This window comes from Protomyctophum parallelum (assembly GCF_964188405.1).
Source record: "Protomyctophum parallelum genome assembly, chromosome: 8".
Lineage (NCBI taxonomy): Eukaryota > Metazoa > Chordata > Actinopteri > Myctophiformes > Myctophidae > Protomyctophum > Protomyctophum parallelum.
This window is the reverse complement of record NC_139703.1, coordinates 48,790,637-48,814,964: the sequence shown is the minus strand read 5'-3', so window position 1 is coordinate 48,814,964 and position 24,328 is coordinate 48,790,637. Positions and strand designations below refer to the sequence as shown.

The 24,328-nt window shown below is 41.7% G+C and overlaps 3 protein-coding genes across 4 annotated transcripts in view; 2 read left to right on the top strand and 1 right to left on the bottom strand.

Moving 5' to 3' along the window:
- The first annotated feature begins 2,846 nt into the window (after nucleotides 1-2,846).
- Nucleotides 2,847-5,708, top strand: LOC310863593 (uncharacterized protein). 2 transcript variants are annotated; one of them, XM_083772047.1, is made up of 6 exons: nucleotides 2,847-2,864; nucleotides 2,943-3,164; nucleotides 3,289-3,534; nucleotides 4,234-4,541; nucleotides 4,845-4,972; nucleotides 5,088-5,708. In XM_083772047.1, exons 2-6 carry the CDS (start codon nucleotides 3,086-3,088, stop codon nucleotides 5,350-5,352), a joined length of 1,026 nt encoding a protein of 341 aa, XP_083628173.1. In that variant the 5' UTR covers nucleotides 2,847-2,864; nucleotides 2,943-3,085; the 3' UTR covers nucleotides 5,353-5,708. The 2 variants fall into 2 exon arrangements, with proteins under 2 accessions (XP_083628173.1, XP_083628172.1); XM_083772046.1 differs by lacking the exon at nucleotides 2,847-2,864 and having other exon boundaries at nucleotides 2,872-3,164.
- Nucleotides 5,709-6,960: 1,252 nt separating this feature from the next.
- LOC310863066 (E3 ubiquitin-protein ligase TRIM35-like) lies at nucleotides 6,961-8,388 on the top strand (the record flags this gene model as incomplete). Its single annotated transcript, XM_083771188.1, has 1 exon — nucleotides 6,961-8,388. The coding sequence occupies one exon, from the start codon at nucleotides 6,961-6,963 to the stop codon at nucleotides 8,386-8,388; it is 1,428 nt and encodes a 475-aa protein (XP_083627314.1).
- Nucleotides 8,389-9,018: 630 nt separating this feature from the next.
- Nucleotides 9,019-24,328, bottom strand: part of dennd6a (DENN/MADD domain containing 6A) — a 17,484-nt gene continuing 2,174 nt past the window's right edge. Inside the window, exons 4-19 of the mRNA XM_083772032.1 lie at nucleotides 22,707-22,819; nucleotides 20,558-20,638; nucleotides 20,320-20,425; nucleotides 19,991-20,070; nucleotides 19,452-19,511; nucleotides 19,235-19,290; nucleotides 17,936-18,058; nucleotides 17,395-17,490; nucleotides 17,123-17,217; nucleotides 16,873-16,938; nucleotides 16,679-16,743; nucleotides 16,336-16,425; nucleotides 13,672-13,835; nucleotides 13,391-13,493; nucleotides 12,666-12,740; nucleotides 9,019-12,493 (exon numbers count right to left, since the gene is read on the bottom strand). Coding sequence (XP_083628158.1) covers nucleotides 12,362-12,493; nucleotides 12,666-12,740; nucleotides 13,391-13,493; nucleotides 13,672-13,835; nucleotides 16,336-16,425; nucleotides 16,679-16,743; nucleotides 16,873-16,938; nucleotides 17,123-17,217; nucleotides 17,395-17,490; nucleotides 17,936-18,058; nucleotides 19,235-19,290; nucleotides 19,452-19,511; nucleotides 19,991-20,070; nucleotides 20,320-20,425; nucleotides 20,558-20,638; nucleotides 22,707-22,819 — 1,505 coding nt within the window. The 3' untranslated portion in view covers nucleotides 9,019-12,361. The remainder of the gene's footprint in view (nucleotides 12,494-12,665; nucleotides 12,741-13,390; nucleotides 13,494-13,671; nucleotides 13,836-16,335; nucleotides 16,426-16,678; nucleotides 16,744-16,872; nucleotides 16,939-17,122; nucleotides 17,218-17,394; nucleotides 17,491-17,935; nucleotides 18,059-19,234; nucleotides 19,291-19,451; nucleotides 19,512-19,990; nucleotides 20,071-20,319; nucleotides 20,426-20,557; nucleotides 20,639-22,706; nucleotides 22,820-24,328) is intronic.

Genomic DNA, 24,328 nt, shown 5'->3' with positions numbered 1-24,328 from the left:
ATGTGAAAACACCATCCATAGAATTGTGTTGGAGAAATTGTGGGGAAATCGGGGACCATACACACATTTTTTGGGACTGTCCAATAATATCAGGGTTTTGGAAAAAGGTTAATAAGGAAATCGAAAAATGTTTAGGGTTGAATATTCCTTTTGGTCCTGAGTTATGTTTGCTTGGTATTATACCAGAGGAGGCGCGTGCATGGAGTTACATATTAAGGATACTTTTACTGATTGCTAAGAAGATGATAACAGTAAATTGGAAGGAAATAAAGCCACCTACAATAACCCAATGGAAGCAGAGACTGAAGCAGGTTTATATAATGGAAGAAATGACCGCAAGGTTACAATTAAAAATGGACAGTTTCATACTTAAATGGACTTCTGTGATATTGTATTTGGGTGTTTCAATATATGTGTAGAGGTTGTTGGATCTGTAAAAATGTCATGAAGTGGTTGTGTCAAAAAACAAAAATGCATTTTTACAATTGATTCTGAAGTGTACTGTGAGCCATGTCCCCAGTTCCTCTCCTGCCTAACTCAACTTGGAAATGCTGTACTATAGTAGTTATGTCAAGCTGTTTTTCTTTTCTGTTTTTTTTTATGTATGTTTTTTGTTTCTTTCTTCAGTTTTTTGTTTTCATTGATTCGTATGTTTTAATCGTGTTTGATCATTCTTATTATTTGGTGTAAAAAAAAAAAAAGAAGAAAACTTTTGAATAAAAACAAAGTTCAAAAAAAAAAAAAGAATTCATGCAAGGATGTTGTCATTTTAGTGGATTGTTTGTCCTGTTTGTCTTCATTAATCCTGGAATCCCTATCTTGGGAAAGATTTTCAAAAACGTTCCACTTTTTTAACCAGCCTAGACAAATATCACCTCTCCAAATCAGCTTGTAGTATAGCAGTAGTAACAATAGTAGCTGTAATAATATAGGTATCAAAGTTATTGCGACCATAGGTCGCAGATTACTATGAAAACCTGCAAAACCTGCCTCGTGACACGCTCCATGATGAGTCACTGTTGACTCTGTATGGTTTAAAGAATAGAAGTAAAATCAAGACATCATTTCCACATATCTTGTCTTTAATTCGACACCCATTGACATAGTAAAATAATTATAGTACATCATTATATCTGGGCCACAATTTCATTTCACAATATTATGTACAAAATCATTATTAGTATTAGTAGAGTGGAATATGAGAATAGTCCTCCATATAAAATTCAAACCTGTTACAATAAGGAGGATTTTTTACAAATATAAAACTTAAGATGGTTGCTCAACAACCAGAAAATGTAACAGGTTTTACAACTGGTAGAATTTACCCCAAAATGTTTTCAAATTAATGAGACAGATCAGTACAAACTGAAATGTGATGGTTTCAACCATGAAATGATCAGAAAATGTAAATTAAACAAATGGTGAAAACACCAGAAACCTTTGCTATAAACGTTTCATTTAATTTACATGTAATTGTCACTTGTACTTTTTTGTATTTTAACTATTAACTTATTGCTCTCAGTACTTAGTAATATAAGAGTCCAAAACTAGTTTTGAGAAGCAGTATCTTCAACATAAAGTACACGTGATGTATAAATTCACATGTCTGTCTGTCTGTCTGTCTGTCTGTCTGTCTGTCTGTCTGGACCAACCACTGGATGGTCACAGTGGCATATACAGGCGTCCTGTGCTGTAAGTTCGACAGGTTTGATCGAGGGGATGGACTGGCTATCCAATCAAGTTTCACAGCATCAGTGATATGCTGCTGATATCATGTCTCACATGGCACATCAACATCAACTACTCAAATTTTAAGATTTAATGAACCCCCATTCTACAAGCTTACGTTTTCCTGCTAATGAGTACAGAACATCTGATAAAATAAAATGTGAGTCATACATTTTATTAGGGCTCCACCATTATGTGTTTTGTCACAGAGACCAGAACTCCTGTTTGTGAACATAAAGTTCAGAATTCACAATGGTCTATCAGTCCACAACTATTATTTGATTTAGATCAGTAGTTACCAACTATTTCTGGATCACAACCCACTTGAAAATCACGAAAGCATTTTTTGCAGCCCAGCCATGACTATGTAGTCAGATGGGTGGGCCGCATGCATTGTTCAAGATCCTCCTCCACACATTCAAGGCCATCCATAACCTCGCCCCCCCCCCCCCATTCCTGTCTGACCTTGTCCACGTCAATATCCCCACCCGGTCTCTCAGGTCTGCCTCCTCCCTCACCCTGAAAGTCCTCCCAGCCCGTCTCTCCACCATGGGGTCAAGAGCTTTCAGCCGCTCTGCCGAACTCCCTCCCCCCTGACATCAGATGGACTCTATCACCACCATATTTCAAACTCACCTCAAAACCCACCTGTTTAGGCCTATGACTCTGTGTGACTTTCTGCTGCAAGCTGTGCCCTAGTTTAATTATTATTATTTTTCTGCTTTTAACTGTGTTCTCGTACTGCTTTTAATCTGTACGGCGACCTTGAGTGCCCTGAAAGGCGCCTCATAAAATAAATGTATTATTATTATTATTATTATTAGAGCATGTTTATTTAAAATTTCTTTAGATTGTGTTCCGGCTTGGATCTAACGTTGCATACTTTTCGTTCCTATTTATGTTTTTTATTTATGTTGTTTTGTAATTTTAGGGTTTTAAATAAAGTTATATTATTATAAAACTCTTAGTGTTTTGCCAATTATTTGGGGACCCACTTTATCCTCATGGCCCACTGGGGAATCGCTGATTTAGATAATACTTTTGGAAAGAACACTATATAGATCGGGGGGAGGGGTGGAGTGTTAACAGGAAGTGATCATACCACTGCTGTGAACAGAAACGAAACCTACTGTATAGTTTCCCGCTGTCAGTGCCTGTGATATCTGGTGCAGCTTGTTTTGAAAGACGACAGACAAGGAGCAGCCTGCACACAGACGGACCCACTGTCAGTGCCTGTGATATCTGGTGCAGCTTGTTTTGAAAGACGACAGACAAGGAGCAGCCTGCACACAGACGGACAGAGAAGTAGGCAGATAAAAACATAATATAGATAGATAGCGTTTCCTGGACAGCACTAATGACCATGAGGCCGAACAGACCAGCTGTCCTCTACATTCTCAATATGATACTGATGGTGGAGTCTATGACTACATCTGGTAAGTATAGACAGCTCTGCGCACGCGCACACACACACAGACACACACACACACACACACACACACACACTCAGTACACGACACAACTATATTCAATCCTTTTCTTCAATCTATTTCTGTCCAGTCTATCCAGGTAGTGGTACAGACTTGCGAGGCCGGATGTTTACTCTGTCACGGGGAGGAGGAGGAGTCTCCCTCTACCCTCCCTCATTCAATCCATCATCCCCCTCTCCCTCACGGAGAGGGGGAACACTCCCAGCCACAACGCTCCCACCCTCAAAACCCCTAACCACAACACTCCCACCCTCAAAACCCCTAACCACAACACTCCTACCCTCAACACCCTCAACCACAGCGTCTCCTAGAGGAGGTGAGTTTGGTCAGATGTGTTCTGTTCTTGTGAATTAGAACAGCCTGTTTAATCTCCTGCTATTTCAGCTTCAGTCATTTAGCGGAAGCTAAACACATTAAAAGTAATCTAATGGACCAGTAGAGATAACACTAACTAATGTAATCTAATGGACCAGTAGATCACACTAATGTAAACTAATGGACCAGTAGATCACACTAATGTAAACGAATGGACCAATAGATCACGCCAGAGCCAATGAGGGGTCAGAAGCAGCGTGGTCACGTGGTCCATGTAGATTGAAATAGTGACAAACGCTCATAGACTCCAGTGCATTCTGTAAACTTCCCTTTTCAGGGCTTTGTCACTATTCACCAATAGAAGGTGCTGTAGAAAACTGTCCCGATGAAGTGAACGCAACTCTCCTTATATGGCTCTGGATCACACCGATGCATACTGTACATGTGTTTGTACTGGTACTGTATACCCATGGATGTGACTGTATAGGGATTATTTCTGACAGGTGCCAGGGAACCAGTGGTGGCTCCAAGTCACTCTGCTAGTTGTTCATATAATGCCACATTAAACACAGAATACAATTGAATATATTAGGCTGCATTGTAGAACACTGCTTTCATCACTCTGGAAGAACATTAATGTTAACTAAACTGGACTAAGCTAGAGCTCCTACTGACTCTGTGATTCTTCTGATGTGTGTAGGTGTGTCTGTGTGCGTGCGTTACATGGTTGAAGTCAACAATGGTGGCCCTGGGTACGCGGATCCCATCTTCACCCTCAGTATGAACTCTAGTATGAAACTGTCAACCAACGCTTATCAGCACCTGCTGACTCTCACAACTTTAGAACCTTATTCTCAAGTTGAACTGAGCTTCAAAGCTAATAGGCAGCTCTTGCCCATCTATGGTGGCCTCTGGACCAGCGTGTGTGTCGCTGTGGATGGCAGAAAGGGCGTGGCCCAGGTGTTTAGAGGAGGGGCTATGAGCATCAGGAAGATACTGCCAACGCAGGTGAGGAGAGGACAAGAGAAGGAGAGACAGAATTACTCTTATACAATATTCAAACAAGCCTTTCTCTCTGATCTGACTGCCAGGTGGATGAGTGGTATATCACTCACTATCACATGTACAGAGTTTGAATATTGTGTGTGTGTGTGTGTGTGTGTGTGTGTGTGTGTGTGTGTGTGTGTGTGTGTGTGTGTGTGTGTGTGTGTGTGTGTGTGTGTGTGTGTGTGTGTGTGTGTGTGTGTGTGTGTGTGTGTGTGTGTGTGTGTGTGTGTGTGTGTGTGTGTGTGCGCGCGCGCGTGTGTTTAGTATGAGTGGACAGGTGCTCCTGTAATTGATCTCAGTAACATTGAGGGTCAGCTGACTGATGTCCAGGTGTGGAGTTCCTGTCTGACCACCGATGATGTCTACTCATACATGACCTATGCTTCTAGAGGGTATGTGCCTGTGTGTGTGTGTGTGTGTGTGTGTATTCAGTACATACAACACCTTAAAGCTCTAGTCAAATGCCTCATTGTGTGTGTGTGCGTGTGCGTGTGTGCGTGCATCCAGGCCGTACCGTGGTTCTGTCCTCACCTGGTTCGACATCAGCTACTCTCTCAGAGGGAACGCACTATTGGACGAGGCTTCATATGTCATGGAGCATGGACCAATCAGCCAGAGGGCAGTCCAACCAATCAAAGGACAGGCCAGAGAGCCTGCACGACTGATTGAGAAGAGAAAGCGAGGACGCAAAGACAGGAAGAGAGAATGGGACGTTAGCAGAATGAGGGAAGAGGGCTATCTGATAAGGTCCTCTCTTGTCTTGGTTCAATGAAATGTTACTATAGAGTATAGACTAGAGGGTATGCGGCTGTACACGTGACATCATCATCGTACCCGGAAGTAATGCGGAACGTTAATGTATTTCATATCATAATGTTTGTAACAATTTATAATCTGTACTTCAATAAAAACATATTTGACAAAAAAAAACATTGGCTTTGGCAAAAAAAGGAAAATAGCCTACTTTATTTTTAATATATTTTAATTTGCTGGTTAAAGTTACAGGAGTTTTTTTTTTTACTCTATGGTGTGTGATATTAAATGTAAGCTTACCATAATCACAGAAACATTATCATGTCATATAATAATCTAAGCGGTGGATATTGCTCATGTCTTTATGTATGTAAATTGTCCTGTTTGTGTTTTGTTATGTGTTTCTGCATACTTGGCTGCTGTGTCGCAAGACAAATTTCAGTGTGAACTGACAATAAAGTACTATATCATATCTACTGTCCAGCTGACCTTCGATCAAGTAAAGTAAATCAAGTAAAGGCAATTATATTGTGTTTCTGCATATTCTGAACAGTAATAATTAAACAAACATTGGTATTGGTATCGGCCAATAATTTCCATATCTGTGGATCCCTACAATACAGCTGTGCCAATAAAAATAAGTATAAATGTCATCAAATCACCAGTAAATAAATGTATGACTAAATATAGACTACAGAATATATGAATGGCTATACATTATGTACATGCAGACTATCAACAGTGAATATGAAAATATATACCGGTATGTACAGTACAGTGTCAACCAGCTTTCAACAGTGAGTATCTGTAACGTACCTGTAGGGCGGCAGTGGCTCAGGCTTTTGGGAATCGAAAGGTTCCTGGTTCGATCCCCGGCACACCTTGGGTTAGTGTTGTAGTGCCCTTGAGCAAGACACTTAACTCCTAATTGCTAACAGTGAGCAAGTTAGTGCCTTGCTCCTCATATTGTGTGAATGTGTGTAATGCACACTATAGTGTTTAGTAGGCCTATCCACATTCATACCATCTGGATCTGAACGTCATCTCTCTTCACACTTCCTGTCTCCCCAAATAATCTAACTTAGAATGTGTGTTTTTAATGGTATTTTATGGTTAGTTGGTGGTGTTTTTTTGTTTTTCATGTTCTACTTTAGTTAGAGGGACAAGCGAAGACTGTTCAGAGTGTGACGTTTTAGTCATCACTACAACTTACAACTCACAACGATTTAGTGTGTGTTGAATATAACTTTATTAAACCACAAGGTGTGAGGTAGACTATGACCCCTGTAGAGAAACCCAAGCGTGATAAAATGCAATAAAACTCGGTCTTTGCGCTACAAAGGACAAGGTCCATACAATAATCAACGCAACAGATTTTAGTAGACAGTACCATGTGATGTTTGTCTAAATCCGCCCATACCTGACTCATGTGAGACAGACAGGAAACAAAGAGGTTAATCTTTTCTATACCTCACTTACCACACACACTGACACAAAGCAAGAGATTCACCTTCAGACCAAACACAAAACTTTCACCAAGGAAGGACAAACTGTCTTTGGAGCTACAGGAGGAATCCTCTGCTGCCGAATCTACAAGAACCAGGATTCAAAGTGAGCATCTCTCAAAATGGCCTCCCTGTTCTCGTTTTCAGAAGAGGAGTTTTCCTGTCCTGTGTGTTGTGACGTCTTCAAACAGCCTGTTGTCCTTACATGCAGCCACAGCTTCTGCAACGCCTGTCTGCAGGAATGGTGGAAAGAGAAGACAATAAAGGAATGTCCTGTTTGTAGGAAAATATCATTAATGGAACCTTCCATAAACCTGGCTCTGAAGAACCTGTGTGAGACCTTCCTACAGGAGATAAGCCAGAGAGCTTTAGGAAGTGAGAGAGCTCCAAAAGGATCTGAGGATATTTGTGATCTGCACGCTGAGAAGCTCAAACTGTTCTGTGTGGAAGATCAACAGCCGGTCTGCGTTGTGTGTCAAGTTTCTAAAAATCACACCAACCACAGATTCAGACCCATCAATGAAGCTGCGCTGGACCACAAGGAGGACGTTCAGAAATCACTGAAGCTCTTAAGGGAGAAACTGGTGGTCTTCAATACAGTTAAAACAAACTGCGAACAAACAGGAGAACACATTAAGGTCCAGGCACAGCACACAGAGCAACAGATAAATACGCTGTTTAAGAAGATTCGTCACTTTCTTCAAGAGGAAGAGGAGACCAGGGTCAATGCACTGAGGAAGGAAGAGAAGCAGAAAAGTCAGATGATAAAGGATAAAATTGATCAACTGAACAAAGATATAGGAACCCTTTCACATACAATCAAAGCCTTAGATGAGGAGCTGAGAGCCGAACACATCTCATTCCTTTACAACTACAAGGCCACAGTGAAAAGAGTCCAACTCACTCCACAGGACACAACGCTGGTCTCAGGAGCACTGATAGACGTGGCCAAACACCTGGGCAATCTGACCTTCGGCGTCTGGGAAAGAATGAAAGATATGGTCTCCTACACTCCTGTGATTCTAGACCCCAACACCACCCATCCGGTATACATCCTGTCTGACGATCTGACCACTTTAAAACGTGGAGAGTCGAGACAGCAGCTTCCTGACAATCCAGAGAGATTTGACCACTACGGAAATGTCTTGGGTTCCGAGGGCTTCAACTCAGGGACTCACTGGTGGGACGTTGAGGTTGGAGACAACACAGAGTGGGAACTGGGGGTGTTGGCAGAGTCGTACCTGAGGAAGGGACATGCAGGCGGTCCATACTGGAGAATAGAGTTCTATGAAGGCGTATACTCAGCAGAATCTTTACTCGGACCAACCACCGATCTCTCTGTGAAGGATATGCCCCGGAGGATCAGAGTCGAGCTGGACTGGAGCAGAGGACAGCTGTCATTCTGTGATTCTGATACTGACACACACATACACACCTTCACACATACTTTCACTGACAAACTGTTTCCGTACATTCACACCGCTGATAATTCCCCACTGAAGATATTACCAGCGAAGGTCTCTGTAATGATGAATGATGAAGATGATTGAATGGTTGATAAGATTGATCGATTATTGCATGTTATTCTGTAGATTCCAGGACAGGCTTCCAACATGCCTCCTCAGGAGACTTTGCTCAGATCTGAATCAATTTGATTTGGCATTTAGGAACCCATTGTAACAACATGCCCTATAATTTATGTAATTTGGCAGAAATGGGTTTATTTGGGATAACCAGTGTCATATCAAATGTTTGTGTATACATGCCACTGTTCTGTGCTCAATATGAAACGGTGTCAAATGAATGACATGAGAGGTAAACTGTGATACAAGAATTCATGCAAGGATGTTGTCATTTTAGTGGATTGTTTGTCCTGTTTGTCTTCATTAATCCTGGAATCCCTATCTTGGGAAAGATTTTCAAAAACGTTCCACTTTTTTAACCAGCCTAGACAAATATCACCTCTCCAAATCAGCTTGTAGTATAGCAGTAGTAACAATAGTAGCTGTAATAATATAGGTATCCAAGTTATTGCGACCATAGGTCGCAGATTACTATGAAAACCTGCAAAACCTGTCACGCCTCGTGACACGCTCCATGAGTCACTGTGGGTGTTGGTTGTATGGTTTAAAGAATAGAAGTAAAATCAAGACATCATTTCCACATATCTTGTCTTTAATTCGACACCCATTGACATAGTAAAATAATTATAGTACATCATTATATCTGGGCCACAATTTCATTTCACAATATTATGTACAAAATCATTATTAGTATTAGTAGAGTGGAATATGAGAATAGTCCTCCATATAAAATTCAAACCTGTTACAATAAGGAGGATTTTTTACAAATATAAAACTTAAGATGGTTGCTCAACAACCAGAAAATGTAACAGGTTTTACAACTGGTAGAATTTACCGCAAAATGTTTTCAAATTAATGAGACAGATCAGTACAATCTGAAATGTGATGGTTTCAACCATGAAATGATCAGAAAATGTTGTCTCTGAAGTAAATTAAACAAATGGTGAAAACACCAGAAACCTTTGCTATAAACGTTTCATTTAATTTACATGTAATTGTCACTTGTACTTTTTTGTATTTTAACTATTAACTTATTGCTCTCAGTACTTAGTAATATAAGAGTCCAAAACTAGTTTTGCTGAGTGGGTCTTTGTGAGGTAATGTTTGTTCACAATCTTCACATTTCTCTTTTTTTCACTCCAGCTGTGACTTTAAAAGTTCAATATTATTTTTGTCATTTGACATTAAACTGCTGTGCTTTCTTGTCTCAAGGCAAGTGTCATCACACAAAGGCGCACAAGGGTATGGTCATTGTTAAAGGTTCCATGAGGTTGACACATACCGCCCTTTAAGCTTGTGGTCCTCAATCCATATATTGACAAACATGCTTGCTCCACAGTCTATGCATGAAGAGGGAAAAGGCATTGCAGTCTTTGGTTGAGTTGCGATTTTTTTTTGTAGTGTTCTCTGTAATGCTTCATTTATACTCCATGTCACTCAGCAAAAATAGTACATCTACAATTTTCGGTATGTGACACCGCCGGACTACAGAGTATAAATCAGGCTTAAGGCACCGCCATCTTACTGTATGAAGCCAGCCCATCATAATATAATAATGCATTGCTTTCTGTACAGGATCAACCAACACTGTGCTACCTGCAGCAGTGGTCACCAGATGTGTGACATGGATGACCAAGGATATGCAGCTATTTATTCTAAGCAAAACCACACTTGACCACTATTCAAAATCTATTTAAAAAAAATGTTCAAATTGTAAAAAGCAAAACATCTAATAAAACAATGTTTTTAAAGTGACATTCCCAAAATTAGGTGGACCAGCAGCGGTCATCAGCCATCATCAACACCATTCAATGCAGCCAGTATGGACATTTCCGCATTTCCCAGTGGCGTACTCGTGGTAGGCAGTATGTGGGAATGTCCATACTGGCGGAATGGAATGGTCTTGATAAGAACATACTGGTGATTATAGGTTAACATTGGAAGCAGGTGGGTGGACAGGGTTAAAGTGGTGCTTTACACAGTTTGATTCTAAACATCTAACTAGCTGTAAGTTAGTCTACCTTGAAGGCAAAAACGTTAGCATCTTTTTAATGGGAGGGCACTGCTCATTTGAATCAAATTCTGTATAATCAAGCAGTCACTCTCCCTCCCCTCCTCCCCATTATGTTCCATTTTACTCTAAGAATTCTGTTCGTAGAACCAGTGTCATTATAATATGCCTTACATTATGGGAACTTTTTTTACCAGTCCATATATCGGAAAAGCCAAATAAAAATAAAATACAATGCTCACAACGCCCAATACCATTAACTCCGGGTAGGCCAGTGTTTATAGACTGCAGTAAAACAAATGATCAAATAAATGATCAAGATTTAGATTTTGAAGGATTTTTTCAGTGGTCAAATACATTCATCCCTTTAGGATGGATGAAAACAACAGTGGAAGTCTAGATTAGCTATCAATATTGTTAATAAAAGATTCTATATAAGAATCCTAACATTTTGTATGTTAGCTCATTATTTTCTTTCTTAATAGTACCAGTGATCTTGTGTAAGTGGAGTTATATAGAAAACAGTACAGACAGCATATCATTTGGTTAAATCTGTACTCTCCGAGTTACTAAAGGATACATTTACTGTGCACTGTGTACAGTGGTGACCATGTTAACATGGTAGAGGTCCCTCATCATTCACTGATCCTACATTAGTACACTATATCGCCACTGCAGTCAATTCATAGTTGAACACTAATCAGAGTAGATCAGTCAGTCAGTCTTGGGACAATAAAATAAGACAAGTTATAGGAAATCACAAGTTAACTGAACATTTCCAAGACATTATTTCCAACATTTTCCGTATCCGTTCCGTTATTGCCAGTTGAGATGGGATACAGTAAGTAATCACCTGACCTACATGCCAGGATCTGTTTGGCTCCTGAGAACAGCTGCAGGATATCAGCCAATAGAATAGCTACAAACTTCTCACAGAGTAAAATACATGAACGTTAACTGAAAAGGTGATATTGCCAGGTTACTAGGTAAGAGCTGGTGATTAAGCACCTCTTGGTCCAGACTTTAAACAAAAGGTTTGAGTTGCATGTGTGAGTTAGCTGAAATAATGTTGTCGGCGTAGTGCGCAGGTGTGGTAAAGTGCACTTCTTATTAAAGAAAACCAAACTTGATCATTTAAACCAGGTCCACTGAGTTGAGTTGAGCTGGACTGGAGCTGCCCTCTTCTTGTCAATTTCAACGTAAAAAAATAAATAATAATTGAAAAAAAAAAAAAAAAAACGTAAGAAGTGTCAGCACCAAGGGGTCTACTTGGGTGGCTAACAACTAAAATATGGAACATAAATGTGGTAGTCCATGGCGACACATGGACCTCTGCTGGTCTAGGGTAAGATACCAGTCTTATCTCCTACACCTTCTCTCTCTCTCTCTCTCTCTCTCTCACACACACACAGCTTTATTACTGTATCTCACTTACCGTTTCCCTCTCAGCTCTCGTTCAGTCTGTCTCAGTAAAGACAAAATACAAAAGGTGATTAAACAGTCCATTTTCCTTTGAAACCTTGGTTTGAACCTTGATTAAAATGCCATGGTATATCTGTGTCAACAGATCTGTCACCTGATTATTATTGACAAATACAGATGTCCCACTGTCAGTAGCCCTGGTGTAAAGTTATTAATGTTAAGCTGACGATAGGCTCCATCCACATGACAACAACCACCAACAGTGCATTCTGCGTCTGAGTCTACATCACACTGGAGAAGAGAGCCTGACCGTGACGCTGGGTTATCCCGGGATCCAGTTTGGAGACGACGCATCACCAAACGTGGAGCCAAATTGAGCCGCCAAAGAACAAGGCCTGTTGAGATACATTTCATCTCACGATGTGTGGACTGGACACACAGTAAATTCAGACCCATGAACCATCAAAGGGAATGCTGGTCTACATTAAGGGGTCTGGGTTTCAGGGGTCAGGGTGTCGGCGGTTTGTGCAGAATGCCCTGCAGGTCCTCAGGTAAAGCCTGGATGACAGCCTGGATGTGAGCCTGCAGCTTCACTAGTGTCCCTGGTTGCACCGGGAGGTGTTCCCTCTCTGCCTGGCTCTGGAGACACAACACAGTAACACTCATATTAACATACTGTCTTTCTCCATTTGATTCCATTAGGTTCCCGGTCTGTTTATACTGTTGATTATATTCTGTTGTGTCTCCATTGGGTTTCTGACAGTGTTTTACTGGTGTTTCTGTTGCGTATAATGCAGACACACATACTGACCAGTTTGTCTTTGAGTTTCAGCACCAGGTCCACAGTCTCTACTTCTGTATGTATCTGTACCCTCTGCTGTAAGTCCTGCACAACACACACACCACACACACTATTCAAACTCTGTACATGAATCTGGCTGTCTTCTTAGGATTAGGGTTTACTGAAGTGCACACAGATCTGGTCTGTGTCACACTTGAAATAATCTCCGTCTGGTGGACGTTTTATTTTCTAGCCAAAATGTGTCTTTTATATAAAGGGTGGGGTTCTGAGAGGTTTCCCATTGCTGAGAACAGGATTGCATCATAAAACTGTCTTCCTTTCAGTGAGTAGAGAAATTATATTCTTAATTTTTACACAGTTTGAGACTTCACACTTACCGTAACAGTATATGGCAAATACACAGTTCCTGGTTAGAGCATTAGAAAGAACTTGCCGATTGCTCTGGACCAGAGCCATCTTCTTCTCATCCCTCTCTTCCCCTCCATTCCTCCTGCAACCCTCTATCTTCTCCATCATTCCTCTTTCTTCCTCTATCCCTCCCTCACCAGCCATCTTCTCCCACTCACTCTTCCTCCCTCCCTCTTCCTCTCCATCAGATTATCTCTTTACTCCCCTTTTCTCATTTCTCCTTCACCCCTCTCTCTTCCCATCATCTATGTCACTTGTCTTGTCTCTTCCTCATCTGTCCATCTAACACTCATCCCTTCCCCATCGTCTCATTCATCTCTCCTCACCTCTTCACAGAGGGCCTCCAGATGTAAAGCCTCTAATTTTTGAGTCATTTCTCTCCGTCTGTTTCTGAACCAGCCATCAAAGTTAGGAGACTTCAGGAACTGCCTGCGCACACACACACAGGTACAGGCGCACACACACACACACACACACACAGGTACACGCGCACACACACACACACAAAACATAAGATCACAATACTTTTGTTCTTCAAAAATAGCACTGTTTATCTTTTTACTTAGTATGATGTGCACAAACATATGTAGTGTGTGTGTGTGTGTACCTGTACAGTCCTATCCAGTCTCCCTTCAGTCTAGATGTGAGTTGCGGTCCAGCTTTCTCCAGAGACTTTATGAAGTCTTCCTGTCTGAAGGATCTGATTTGAGGAGGACTCTTCCATGGACAGATACTCTTTTGGAGGGGCATCAGACTGGCTACATACCTCTCCTAAACACACACACACACACACACACACACACACACACACACACACACACACACACACACACACACACACACACACACACACACACACACACACACACACACACACACACACACACAGGAAGTCAGTGGAAAATCCAAGCCTCATCCTGGTTAACATAGTGAGCCAACACTGCCTGGTAAGGTAGATAATATATCTATGTAGTAGTGCTTATTTGTTACGAACGTGGTAGCCCCAATTGCGCAATTATTCATATTTTTTTAATCTTTATGGTCCTAAAGGTTTGACTCATACAACTCTGGGCCATTCAGTCCAACCGCTCTCTGTAGCTCATTTGGCCGAGGGTGAACGGTCAGTGTTTTGTCTGTAGCTCATTTGGCTGAGGGTGAACGGTCAGTGTTTTGTCTGTAGCTCATTTGGCTGAGGGTGAACGGTCAGTGTTTTCTCTGTAGCTCATTTGGCTGAGGGTGAACGGGCAGTGTTTTGTTCTACCGCCACAAGATGGCATCATGGCACGATGACGCTGTCTAATCTTAGGCGGGATGTTAACCCATTCTGACCTGAGATCAGATTCATACGAGGTTTCCGCCGGACACACACTGGTCTGATGAACCCATTCTGACCTGAGATCAGATTCTATAAACGTCTTCTACATCCTGACAGTTTTCTGATAAAGCTATGTTTCTGTCAGTCGTTCTTCGATTTTTCAAAAATAGCAGACCAACAAGCTCGTATCGCGCCACTCGGTGGCGCGATACGAGCTTGTAGGTCTGCTATTTTTCAATAGCTAAAGCATAACATGATGCCAACACCAAAATGGGTGCCCGGTCAGAATGGGTTAAATGTTTTTTGGTGAGATATTTGCAAAGTAAATTTACATATGCCTGGAATGTGTTATCTGCATTTACCCATCCAACTATTAGGAGTATTGGGAGATGGAGAACGTCCTGTAACCTACTTGTTTGAGAAAGGTATTTTTAATAGTCCATATTTTATTATGAACAATTTAGCTTTTTCTTTATTGTATACAAAAGGAATGTAAAAAAAATTATATTCTTTTTGAAATATTGCAATCAGTGCTTCTTGACAGAACCCTAAAAATGTTATCGTAAAATGATCCCATTCGATCATTACTGATGAATGAATCTGTTCAAAATCAACATTTTGGACACAAAAGCTCATGATTACGAAAATAAAAAGTTGGTACATTTGTGTGAAAGGGGTATCAGTTTGTCTTCTGTATCGTTCACCAATGCCGAGTAGTATAGTATTATTTATTTATAGCATGGCATTTACCCAGGGGGGCAGTCAGACAGATATTTAACCAGGGGGGCAGTCAGACAGATATTTTGTGAAGCCTGAAACTCCTGAAAGTTCATATAATGGCCTGTTGTGGCGCTGTCACTGGACCCAGAAAAACCCATAGCCCCATAGAAGTCCATGTATTTGGGCCCAACTTCACCTAGACTGTATTACCTTAATAAACATGGTCATGAATACTTTCTGCTTCCAGTCACTAGTTTAAAGTCTCATTTCTAATGTCATAATATTCTTTTTGGAAAATTATGGTCCCATTTATAAAATAAATGACCATAAAATCGCATATGTTCTGAGGGGCGTGGCTACCATTACAGTCTATGATCGGGATCCCCCACCCACTCGAGTCAAAATAAAAACCAACGGAGAAGAAGGGGGGAAGTCCCGCCTCGTTGTCTGGGCCAGCCAATGGCCAGCTGGGCCCAAACGGAGCCAGCCAATGGCCAGCTGGGCCCAAACGGATCTAGAAAGATGGCGACTTACAGTGCAGGAATAACACTGGCGGCGGCGGTGGCTCAGGGGTAGAGTGCCTGGATGGTAACCGTAAGGTTGCCAGTTCGAACCCGGGCTCCCCCAGAGTTACTGTCGAAGTGTCCTTGAGCAAGACACTGAACCCCTAATTGCTCCCGATGTGCTAGTTGGTGCCTTGCATGGTTTCCGCTGCCATCGGTGTATGAATGGGTGAATGTAATGCACAATCTCTGTAAAGCGCCTTGGATAAAGGCGCTATATAAATGCACCATTTACCATTTAACAGGCTTCAGTTTACGTCCATGTTAGACCCGGGGAACGCTTTGTCCATATTTTTTACAGTCTATGCATTTACCCAATACCAGCTTCAGCACCAGTACACCCAGAATCTGAAGCCAGTTTATTGGTCAAGTCTGGGGAAGTGGGGTTGACCCATTCTGACCGGGCACCCATTTTGGTGTTGGCATCATGTCGTGCTTTAGCTATTGAAAAATAGCAGATCTACAAGCTCATAGCGCGCCACCGAGTGGCGCGCTATGAGCTTGTAGGTCTGCTATTTTTGAAAAATCAAAGAACGACTGACATTTTTAGAATCTGATCTCAGGTCAGAATGGGTTCATCAGACCAGTGTGTGTCCAGTGGAAACCTCGTATGAATCTGATCTCAGGTCAGAATGGGTTAAAATGTTGTGTGAGATTTTTCAATGGTTGTTACCAGTGGGATGATGAAGCTTTGAGTCAGTTCCAGGAAGTAACGTCTGAGAATTGCATTCTGGGCTGCTGAGGGCCTCTTCTGCTGCATACCCTAAGAAATAAAACATCTATACTTTATAAATACAGTAAAAATAAAACTATTAACTAACTACAATGATCAAATACAACCTCAACAGAGGTGATACAAAAGCATTTACCAGGTACTTTTGCCCAATGAAAAATATAAATAATAATAATAATAAGGGTGAGAAAAAGTTGGGTTAAGCCAGTACCTAGTCCTAAATCCATCCAGTTATAGTATGGCTAACAATAGAAGGAAGACTGCATTTTGAGTGTAATTGTACCTTCTGAAGCTGTTTGATAATTTCCTCATCTTTGTTCAGGAAGGGCTTGTACGCAGTGTACACACCTAGAGTAACACACACACACACACACACAAAACTGTGGGGTCAGTATTTGGTACTGGCCAAAGACATATATTATTAGAGCAACCAGGAAGGAAAGAGACAGATGGAAAACCATCAGTTGAGAGTGATACCTGGTTTAGAGTCGAGAGTCTTCAAGTTTTTAAGTTTCTTGACTTTCATCTGCTTGGTCATCTCTCCTGACAGACAGGTAGATGCAGATAGACAGGGAGACAGACCGATAGAAGACAGAACATAGATTTAACTCCAACTAGTAACGAATTACATCTTCTACAATATTACTATTGTATTACTACCATTATTATTACTACTACTATACATAATACAACTACTGTACTATTACTGATAATAACAAAAATCTACCCATTTGTGCCATGTCTCCATTGCGCATGATGTGTGGCCAATGCTGGAGGGTTTTAGCAAAGAACGGATTGGTCACTCCTAGAATAACAGATGGACTGACAGACAGAAAGAGAGAGCGAAAGAACAAAGGAGAAAAGGAGAGAATGAGAGAGGGAGAAAATGAGGGAGCAAGAGAGGAAATGAAGAAATATACACGTATATTTATTGTTCAAAAACATAATTTCTAATAATTTATAATCTGATTAAGTAAGGCGTGTATGTGGGTTACTTACGGTGCCTGCGTTCTGGTTGTATATTCTTTAAACTCACTATCATGGATGGTGAAGTACGGTCTGAAATCACTGCAGTACCTCAGAGGAGAGATGCAGCTGCACGCACACACGCACACACACACACACACACACACACACACACACACACACACACACACACACACACACACACACACACACACACACACACACACACACACACACACACACACACACACACACACACACACACACACACACACACACACACACACAGTATTGCTTTTCATCATTGTCTTGGTGGATAGAATTATAGACGGTCACATCTGAAGCTAGGCTATATATGTCTATATGTCTCTGGTCCAACCGTCCTGGACTATCTCCATCTTTGTCCCTGCACTGGAATTGTGTTGCTTGTTCACAATTGCTTTTATCTGATGAAGGTTTGTCCCTTTCCTCAAGTTGCTCTGAGTGAGCTGAGCACATCATCTCTTTTTTCTTATGTCTCTGGTGCAACCTGGATTAATTGTGTCTGGTTCTGACCACACCCCCTCCTGCTCACCTGACCAATGCCAGCACAGTATCTGAGGACTCTGCCGGTGATGGCGCCATGACGACAAGTGCCTCCCCTAGCAACACGAGCTCCCACAACATTTGGATATGGAAGAAGACTGGACAAAAACATCTGCACACAAACAGAACATGACAGCATGTGATGCATGTCTCTCGGTAACCTTTATGAAAATGAATGAATTTCCAGTAATGATAAGACACTACAGAATGGAATTTTAGAATGAAGACATCATTATCCACAATTGTTATACATCTGGTGTTGTTTTACTGTGCTAGAATCCAAAGATAGTTTTGGTTGTCATGGCAGTCACAACCTCAACAGGCTGTAAACAGAAGCACTGACTGCAGTACCACTGTCAGACTGCAGAGGGTAGCAAACACAACTGTATTTCTACTACTAATAATAATAATGCATAAAACATACCGGTGTGGAAGGCTAAATGCTTCCAAACAGGTTTACTGCATAATACAATTAACACCCTAAGTGACAGTAAGTAACTTCTGCATTTTGATTTATGGGAAAGCCACCAGTAAATAGTAGTGATGCACCGAATATTCGGCCGCAGAAAAATGCATTTTCTGCCTATTCGGTTTCGGCCCGAATAGGCAGAAAACATATCACAGAATAGTGTATGCAATGAATGCATTTTTGCAGTTTTGCCATAAATCAGGTAGCTTTAAGGTACGGCCATGACAACAATGGTAGGAAAAAAAGATATATAATATTAATCATATTCGGATATTCGGTATTCTGTTTTGTGTATTCGGTATTCGGCCCAGAAATTTCCCTTTCGGTGCATCCCTAGTAAATAGGGATGGAAAAAACTGTGGTGCACATTTGATGACCGTGATGCTTGTGCATTTATTGTAATGTTCAAGGGGGAAAAGAAGAGCAACGTTTCTTCAGGTGACTGAGAATGTCAAAATGTTAAAAACCCTCTCGTGTCAGGTGAACAAACACCTCTTGTGAATAAAGATCAGGGTCCAACCTGGCCAGCATTTATTACAAGTAAGACGCGCAAACGCGTGAAGCGAACGCAGCTTGTGTGTGTGTGGTTGTGTGTGTGCGTGTGCGTGTGCGTGTGCGTGTGTGTGTGTGTGTGTGTGTGTGCTACAGCTGCGCCCTGTGTGTGTGTGTGTGTGTGTGCTACAGCTGCGCCCTCTGGTGGCGGGCGGGTGGTGTAACAGCGGGACAGACACACAGACATTCAGCCCTTGCTGTCATAGTAAGTGGCTCACTGCGTTCGCAAAAACAGCATATTGGAGAGTTGTAATTAACAGATCTCACCTGAACAGGTCAACCTCATGGATGGTAGGAAGGACGATAGACACCAAGCTATCAGTCTGGAAGAGGAGAGGTCATTGATAAATAACTGTAACAATATCTGTGTGTGTGTGTGTGTGTCTGCTAAATGCCTAAATTGTGTGTGTGTCAAATATTTATTTATATGGACATGACATGTGTGTGTGCGTGTGTGCAATGCATGCACGTGTGTTGTAATCACCTGTGAAGACTGGACAAGTTGTGAAGTTCCTGGTTTGTCGTAACAGGTTGGGGTTCGAATCTGCGAATACAAAAGCCAACACCTGACATCAACCATCAGTAACACACCGATAAGTACTACTCCCTACTACTACTGAGGACCCCCTCTAACCCATTCTGACCTGAGATCAGATTCATACGAGGTTTCCACTGGACACACACTGGTCTGATTAACCCATTCTGACCTGAGATCAGATTCTAGAAATGTCAGTCGCTCTTCGATTTTTCAAAAATAGCAGACCTACAAGCTCGTATCGCGCCACTCGGTGGCGCGATATGAGCTTGTAGATCTGCTATTTTTCAATAGCTAAAGCATAACATGATGCTGACACCAAAATGGGTGCCCGGTCAGAATGGGCTAAAATGAGATGCGACATCTCATAAATAAAGGTATATATATATACTACGCACACACAGTAACCCTCTTTGTGGTTCAGCGGTGTATCTCAGATAATATCAAGTGTGAGAGTGCATGAGCGAGGGCGCGAGTGTGACTGTTACCTTGATGACTATGCCCATTATGGGAAGGGTTAGGACACGACCAGGATGGGGCGTCGGCCAACGGTCAATGTCGTTACATGCTGTCAATCAAAAGCCACAACAACCAATCAGCAACAAGCCGATTCATAGTACATAGATTTCAAATACATGTATTAGACAGACAGACAGACAGACAGACAGACAGACAGACAGAGACAGGAAACGAGACAGAAGGGAAGACAGACATACAGGTAGAAAGGTAGAACCAAGGCAGAAGTAGATAAGAGAGTCAGACAGACTGGCTACACACACACACACACACACACACACACACACACACACAAACTGACCAGCCTCTAGACAGGGTTCGAGCTTCTCAAAGTATTCTGGAGCCATGATCTTCAACAGACAGTGGAAGAACGTCACATAGGGCAACCGACTTATCAACACCAGAGACTAAGAGAGAGATAGAGAGAGGAGAGAGATGGAACCACACTAGTTAATAAGGTTCAGTGGTTCAACAGAGCATTATTATTCATAACGTTTAAGGCTATTTGTAAATTACAAGTATTACATCATCATACCAACCTTTTGGAAGTATCCTCTTTTCAGAGTCTTGTCTCTCACTTGACGAAAATACACATAGCCATAGTAATGGCCCTGGTCTCTCTGGAACGAACACACAATCGATTAATTGATCTTTATCTTAAATAAGGCTTGGGTAGGACTCCGGCTCATTTATGTTCTCTATTTTCACTGTGTACATATACCTGCTAGCTTGTCAGAAATCATTCATTTCTCACAACCCATACAGCAACCACTTGTAGCCAGGGGGAGGGCTGTCTTACTGAGTCAACATATAGGCCCTCATTTATCAACCGTGCGTACGCCAAAATATGGGTGCATGCCGAAATTACCGACATTTTCGGCATTTACCATTTCCGCCAAAGCTTGAAATTGAACTTGAGTAGGACAAAAAGTCACGTCTGGTCGGGAGCTGTCGTACGCTTTATCCTCGGCTGTTTTACAGCGGAGCAGCATTGTTTGACCAGCTGAGAGGCTGTCACAGGCATCTAAACATATATATGTTTTCACTCCTAAAATTTATAAAACTAATAATACATGTGAAAAAAATATATTTTGTAAAGGCATGTCATATGAAATTGGTAGGATATTTCCAAGTGTGCAAGCAATTAAAATCGCGCAATTAAAAACAATGTTGCAAGTCATATAATGTCATAAATGTGCATGGTCACGGTTTAGAGACAGACAGGACAGGAGGGAGGAGATGCACCTAAAACAGCAGTGTGTGTGCGCGCCTATTTAATTGTTATTTAATTCATATGGTTCACAGGTTCAGGTTTTCGTTCACTAATATATTTTGTTGTATATTAAATGAAGACTTTAATAATTTAGGCTACAACAGTAGCCTACAACTAACAACACACAGCAGGCGCGTAGTGTGGATCAAATGATTGACTGGGCAAATTAGCATGGGGGGGGCGCATCCCCGGCCGTTAGGTGTGAAGTGTGGACGGTTTGGGGGACCATTTAAAACAAAGGCGGCTTGCATGCTGTGGTTTACTAACCAGAAAGGCAAGCAAGGTGAGAGGAGAAACAGACAGGTAGGCCTTTATTTAATTCATGCAGGTGTTCATTCTTTATATATTTAAGATACAATAACACACCAGTTGGGCTTGCAAGTTGCGTGTGCGTGCGTGCGCCTGTGTGTGTGTGTGTGTGTGTGTGTGTGTGTGTAAGAGAGGGCTCAGAGGGGGGTGAAGCGGGCAGCAAGGGGAAACTTTTTTATTTGCTTTTTCCATTGTGTAACTAGGTTACCATGCGTTGTTTGGTCGTATTGCAGAACGTTAAAGGTATATTCAGTGATTTCACTCAAAAAACCTTAGGTTTCGTTTTTGGCTGTGGGACCCAGCCTTTCGTCCAATCAGGATAGAGAGTCAAAAACGAAACCTAAGCTTTTTTGACCCCCAGGGGTTAACTGGGGACAGGGAGGAACTCCTTATATGGCCAGCACACTCTATAGTAGGGAGGATTATCACAACAAAACAAAAAAATAAGTGATATTTGAATTAAGTGAAATCACTGAATATACCTTTAATGTCGCAAAAACGAGGGCGAGGCTTAAATTCATAGGGCGTGCCAGATAGATTTCAGCCGTCACATTTATTAATGTCGGAACGAAATTAAGGAAGGATCAGCTGTTTGCGATCACTTTATAAATGCCGTGGCGACGTGGGTGTACTACGAAACCTGCACTGGAATCTGTGGCAGATTTTACACTCGATTGATAAATGAGGGCCATAGTCCAGGAAGTAAGTGAGCCCAGTGTCCATGACATCAGGCTCACACTGGGCTCACTGCTAAAATCTAAAACCACATATTACACACATAAAGACCCCCAGGAAAAAATTCTAAATCTTCTAAACGTCATTAACATTTATTTATTTTTGCAAAAAGTGTGGTGTTTCCCTTTAATTTCTCCCAATGTGCAGGTTGGTTGCCTTGAATGGATGCTACTGTCGGAGTAGTGGCTGAAAGTACCCAAGCTTTTCTTGGCATAGAGGCCAGAGCGGTGGATCAAACTAGCATTGGTTCACCAACCTCCCCTGGGTGTGTGAATGGGTGACGGTAACATTGTGTGCATTGTGTGTGTCTCCCCTGGGTGTGTGAATGGGTGACGTTACATTGTGTGCATTGTGTATGTCCGTGTGCTGACCTTCAGACAGACGGGTGCGTCTCTATCGGTTGTTTCTAGGAAGCAGCCCAGAGACGATTTCCTGTTGGAACCCTGGCGGAAACGGAAGCAGAACTGCGTGTCTCCCAGGCAACCTGGAACACACGGAAACATGGATAGGATACATAAAAACAGTGAACAACAAACAGAGTAATGTGAGTTTATTTACCACATGAACACTAATGTAATACTAACAACTGTGTGTGTGTGTGTGTGTGTGTGTGTGTGTGTGTGTGTGTGTGTGTGTGTGTGTGTGTGTAAAGTAAACAAGGTCAAGAGGGCTGGATCAAGGGTTCCCTTCAACATAATGCTATGTCCAAACAGGAAGAGGAAGCCGAGGAAACAGGCAACAGCGGTCATCACTCATCAATCAGCCCTCACCTCAATGTGACCTGGACATTTCCACAACACACACTCAAACAAATGCTGTCTCTCATACACACACAGTGATGTAAATAGCTTTTCAATGTAATGAGTCATGCAGGAATGGTCATTTAGATGAGTCCCAGGGACATTTTATGAGACCCACTTCAACAACGTTAAGAGTCATATTTTGCCATTTTTACAAATTGCAGCATTTAACTCCCATTTCATTTTATATGGTTATAATCTGGTTATATTCATGTAGAAAACAGAAGAAGAAATTATTATTATAACTACAGCTAGCCAAATAAACTAGAATTAAAAAAACAGTACAGTAGTACATCCCGTGGATGCAGAGGTCGTCATTGCATCCCTTAACTATAAACTATTAATCTCTATACACACACACACACACACACACACACACACACCCACCCCCCTGTTGTGGTGAAAGTGATACAGTAACAGTATGCGTCTGTGAGTGTGTGCATATTTATGAGAGGTTGTATGCTATCTAGCTGTACTTTTGTGTTTGTGTGTCAGTGAGGTGTGTGTGTGTGTGTGTGTGTGTGTGTGTGTGTGTGTGTGTGTGTGTGTGCAAGAAGAAAGCAAGATAAGAATATAAAGAAACACCTCACAGCATTCTCATTCTCACACTCACAAAACTGACTTGTATCACTGATGTAAACAGACAGGGCGTGACATATCAGCTAATAGAGAGAAAGAGAGAGTTTGTGTAACACACAAACATACATATGCACTCTTATTGTCTCTCTCTCTCTACTTATGTCCAGAGTCTCAGTATATATATATTTTTTTCCTTTCTAGTCACTTGAATCCCTTTCACTTTGGTCACTGGGTGTTGTTACGGGATACAAGTTTGCATGTTCAACTACATGAAGGAGTGTAACTTGAAGAAGCTGTAGCTCTCATGGACTCTCACCGGATGGCTCTGTGATCTCACGAGACCAGCCTGACTGTAAACAAGTTCATGAGCTTAGTCCAGTTACCCTGGGTAAATATAGTAACTTTGCTTTTGCTTTGCTTTGCTAATCAATATCAATATCAGCTTTCCTAATATCCGTCTCCTACACTGTCTCCCTTTCAGCTTAAGTTTCCTACAGTGTCTTTCCTGTGATGTCAGCATTCGTACTGTCCGAGTCTCCTACACTGTATGCCTCTCAGTGTTACTACTGCATCGCCTACATCGCCCACCCAACAGTATGGGACATTTTTACATT

What these genes read in the sequence shown, in the direction of transcription:
- LOC310863593 (XM_083772047.1), top strand. Translation starts at nt 3,086, where the DNA reads ATGACCATGAGGCCGAACAGACCAGCTGTCCTCTACATTCTCAATATG. An exon ending in GGAGTCTATGACTACATCTG is followed by an intron (nt 3,165 to 3,288) that starts GTAAGTATAGAC and finishes ATTTCTGTCCAG; the next exon opens with TCTATCCAGGTAGTGGTACA. An exon ending in GGAAGATACTGCCAACGCAG is followed by an intron (nt 4,542 to 4,844) that starts GTGAGGAGAGGA and finishes GCGTGTGTTTAG; the next exon opens with TATGAGTGGACAGGTGCTCC.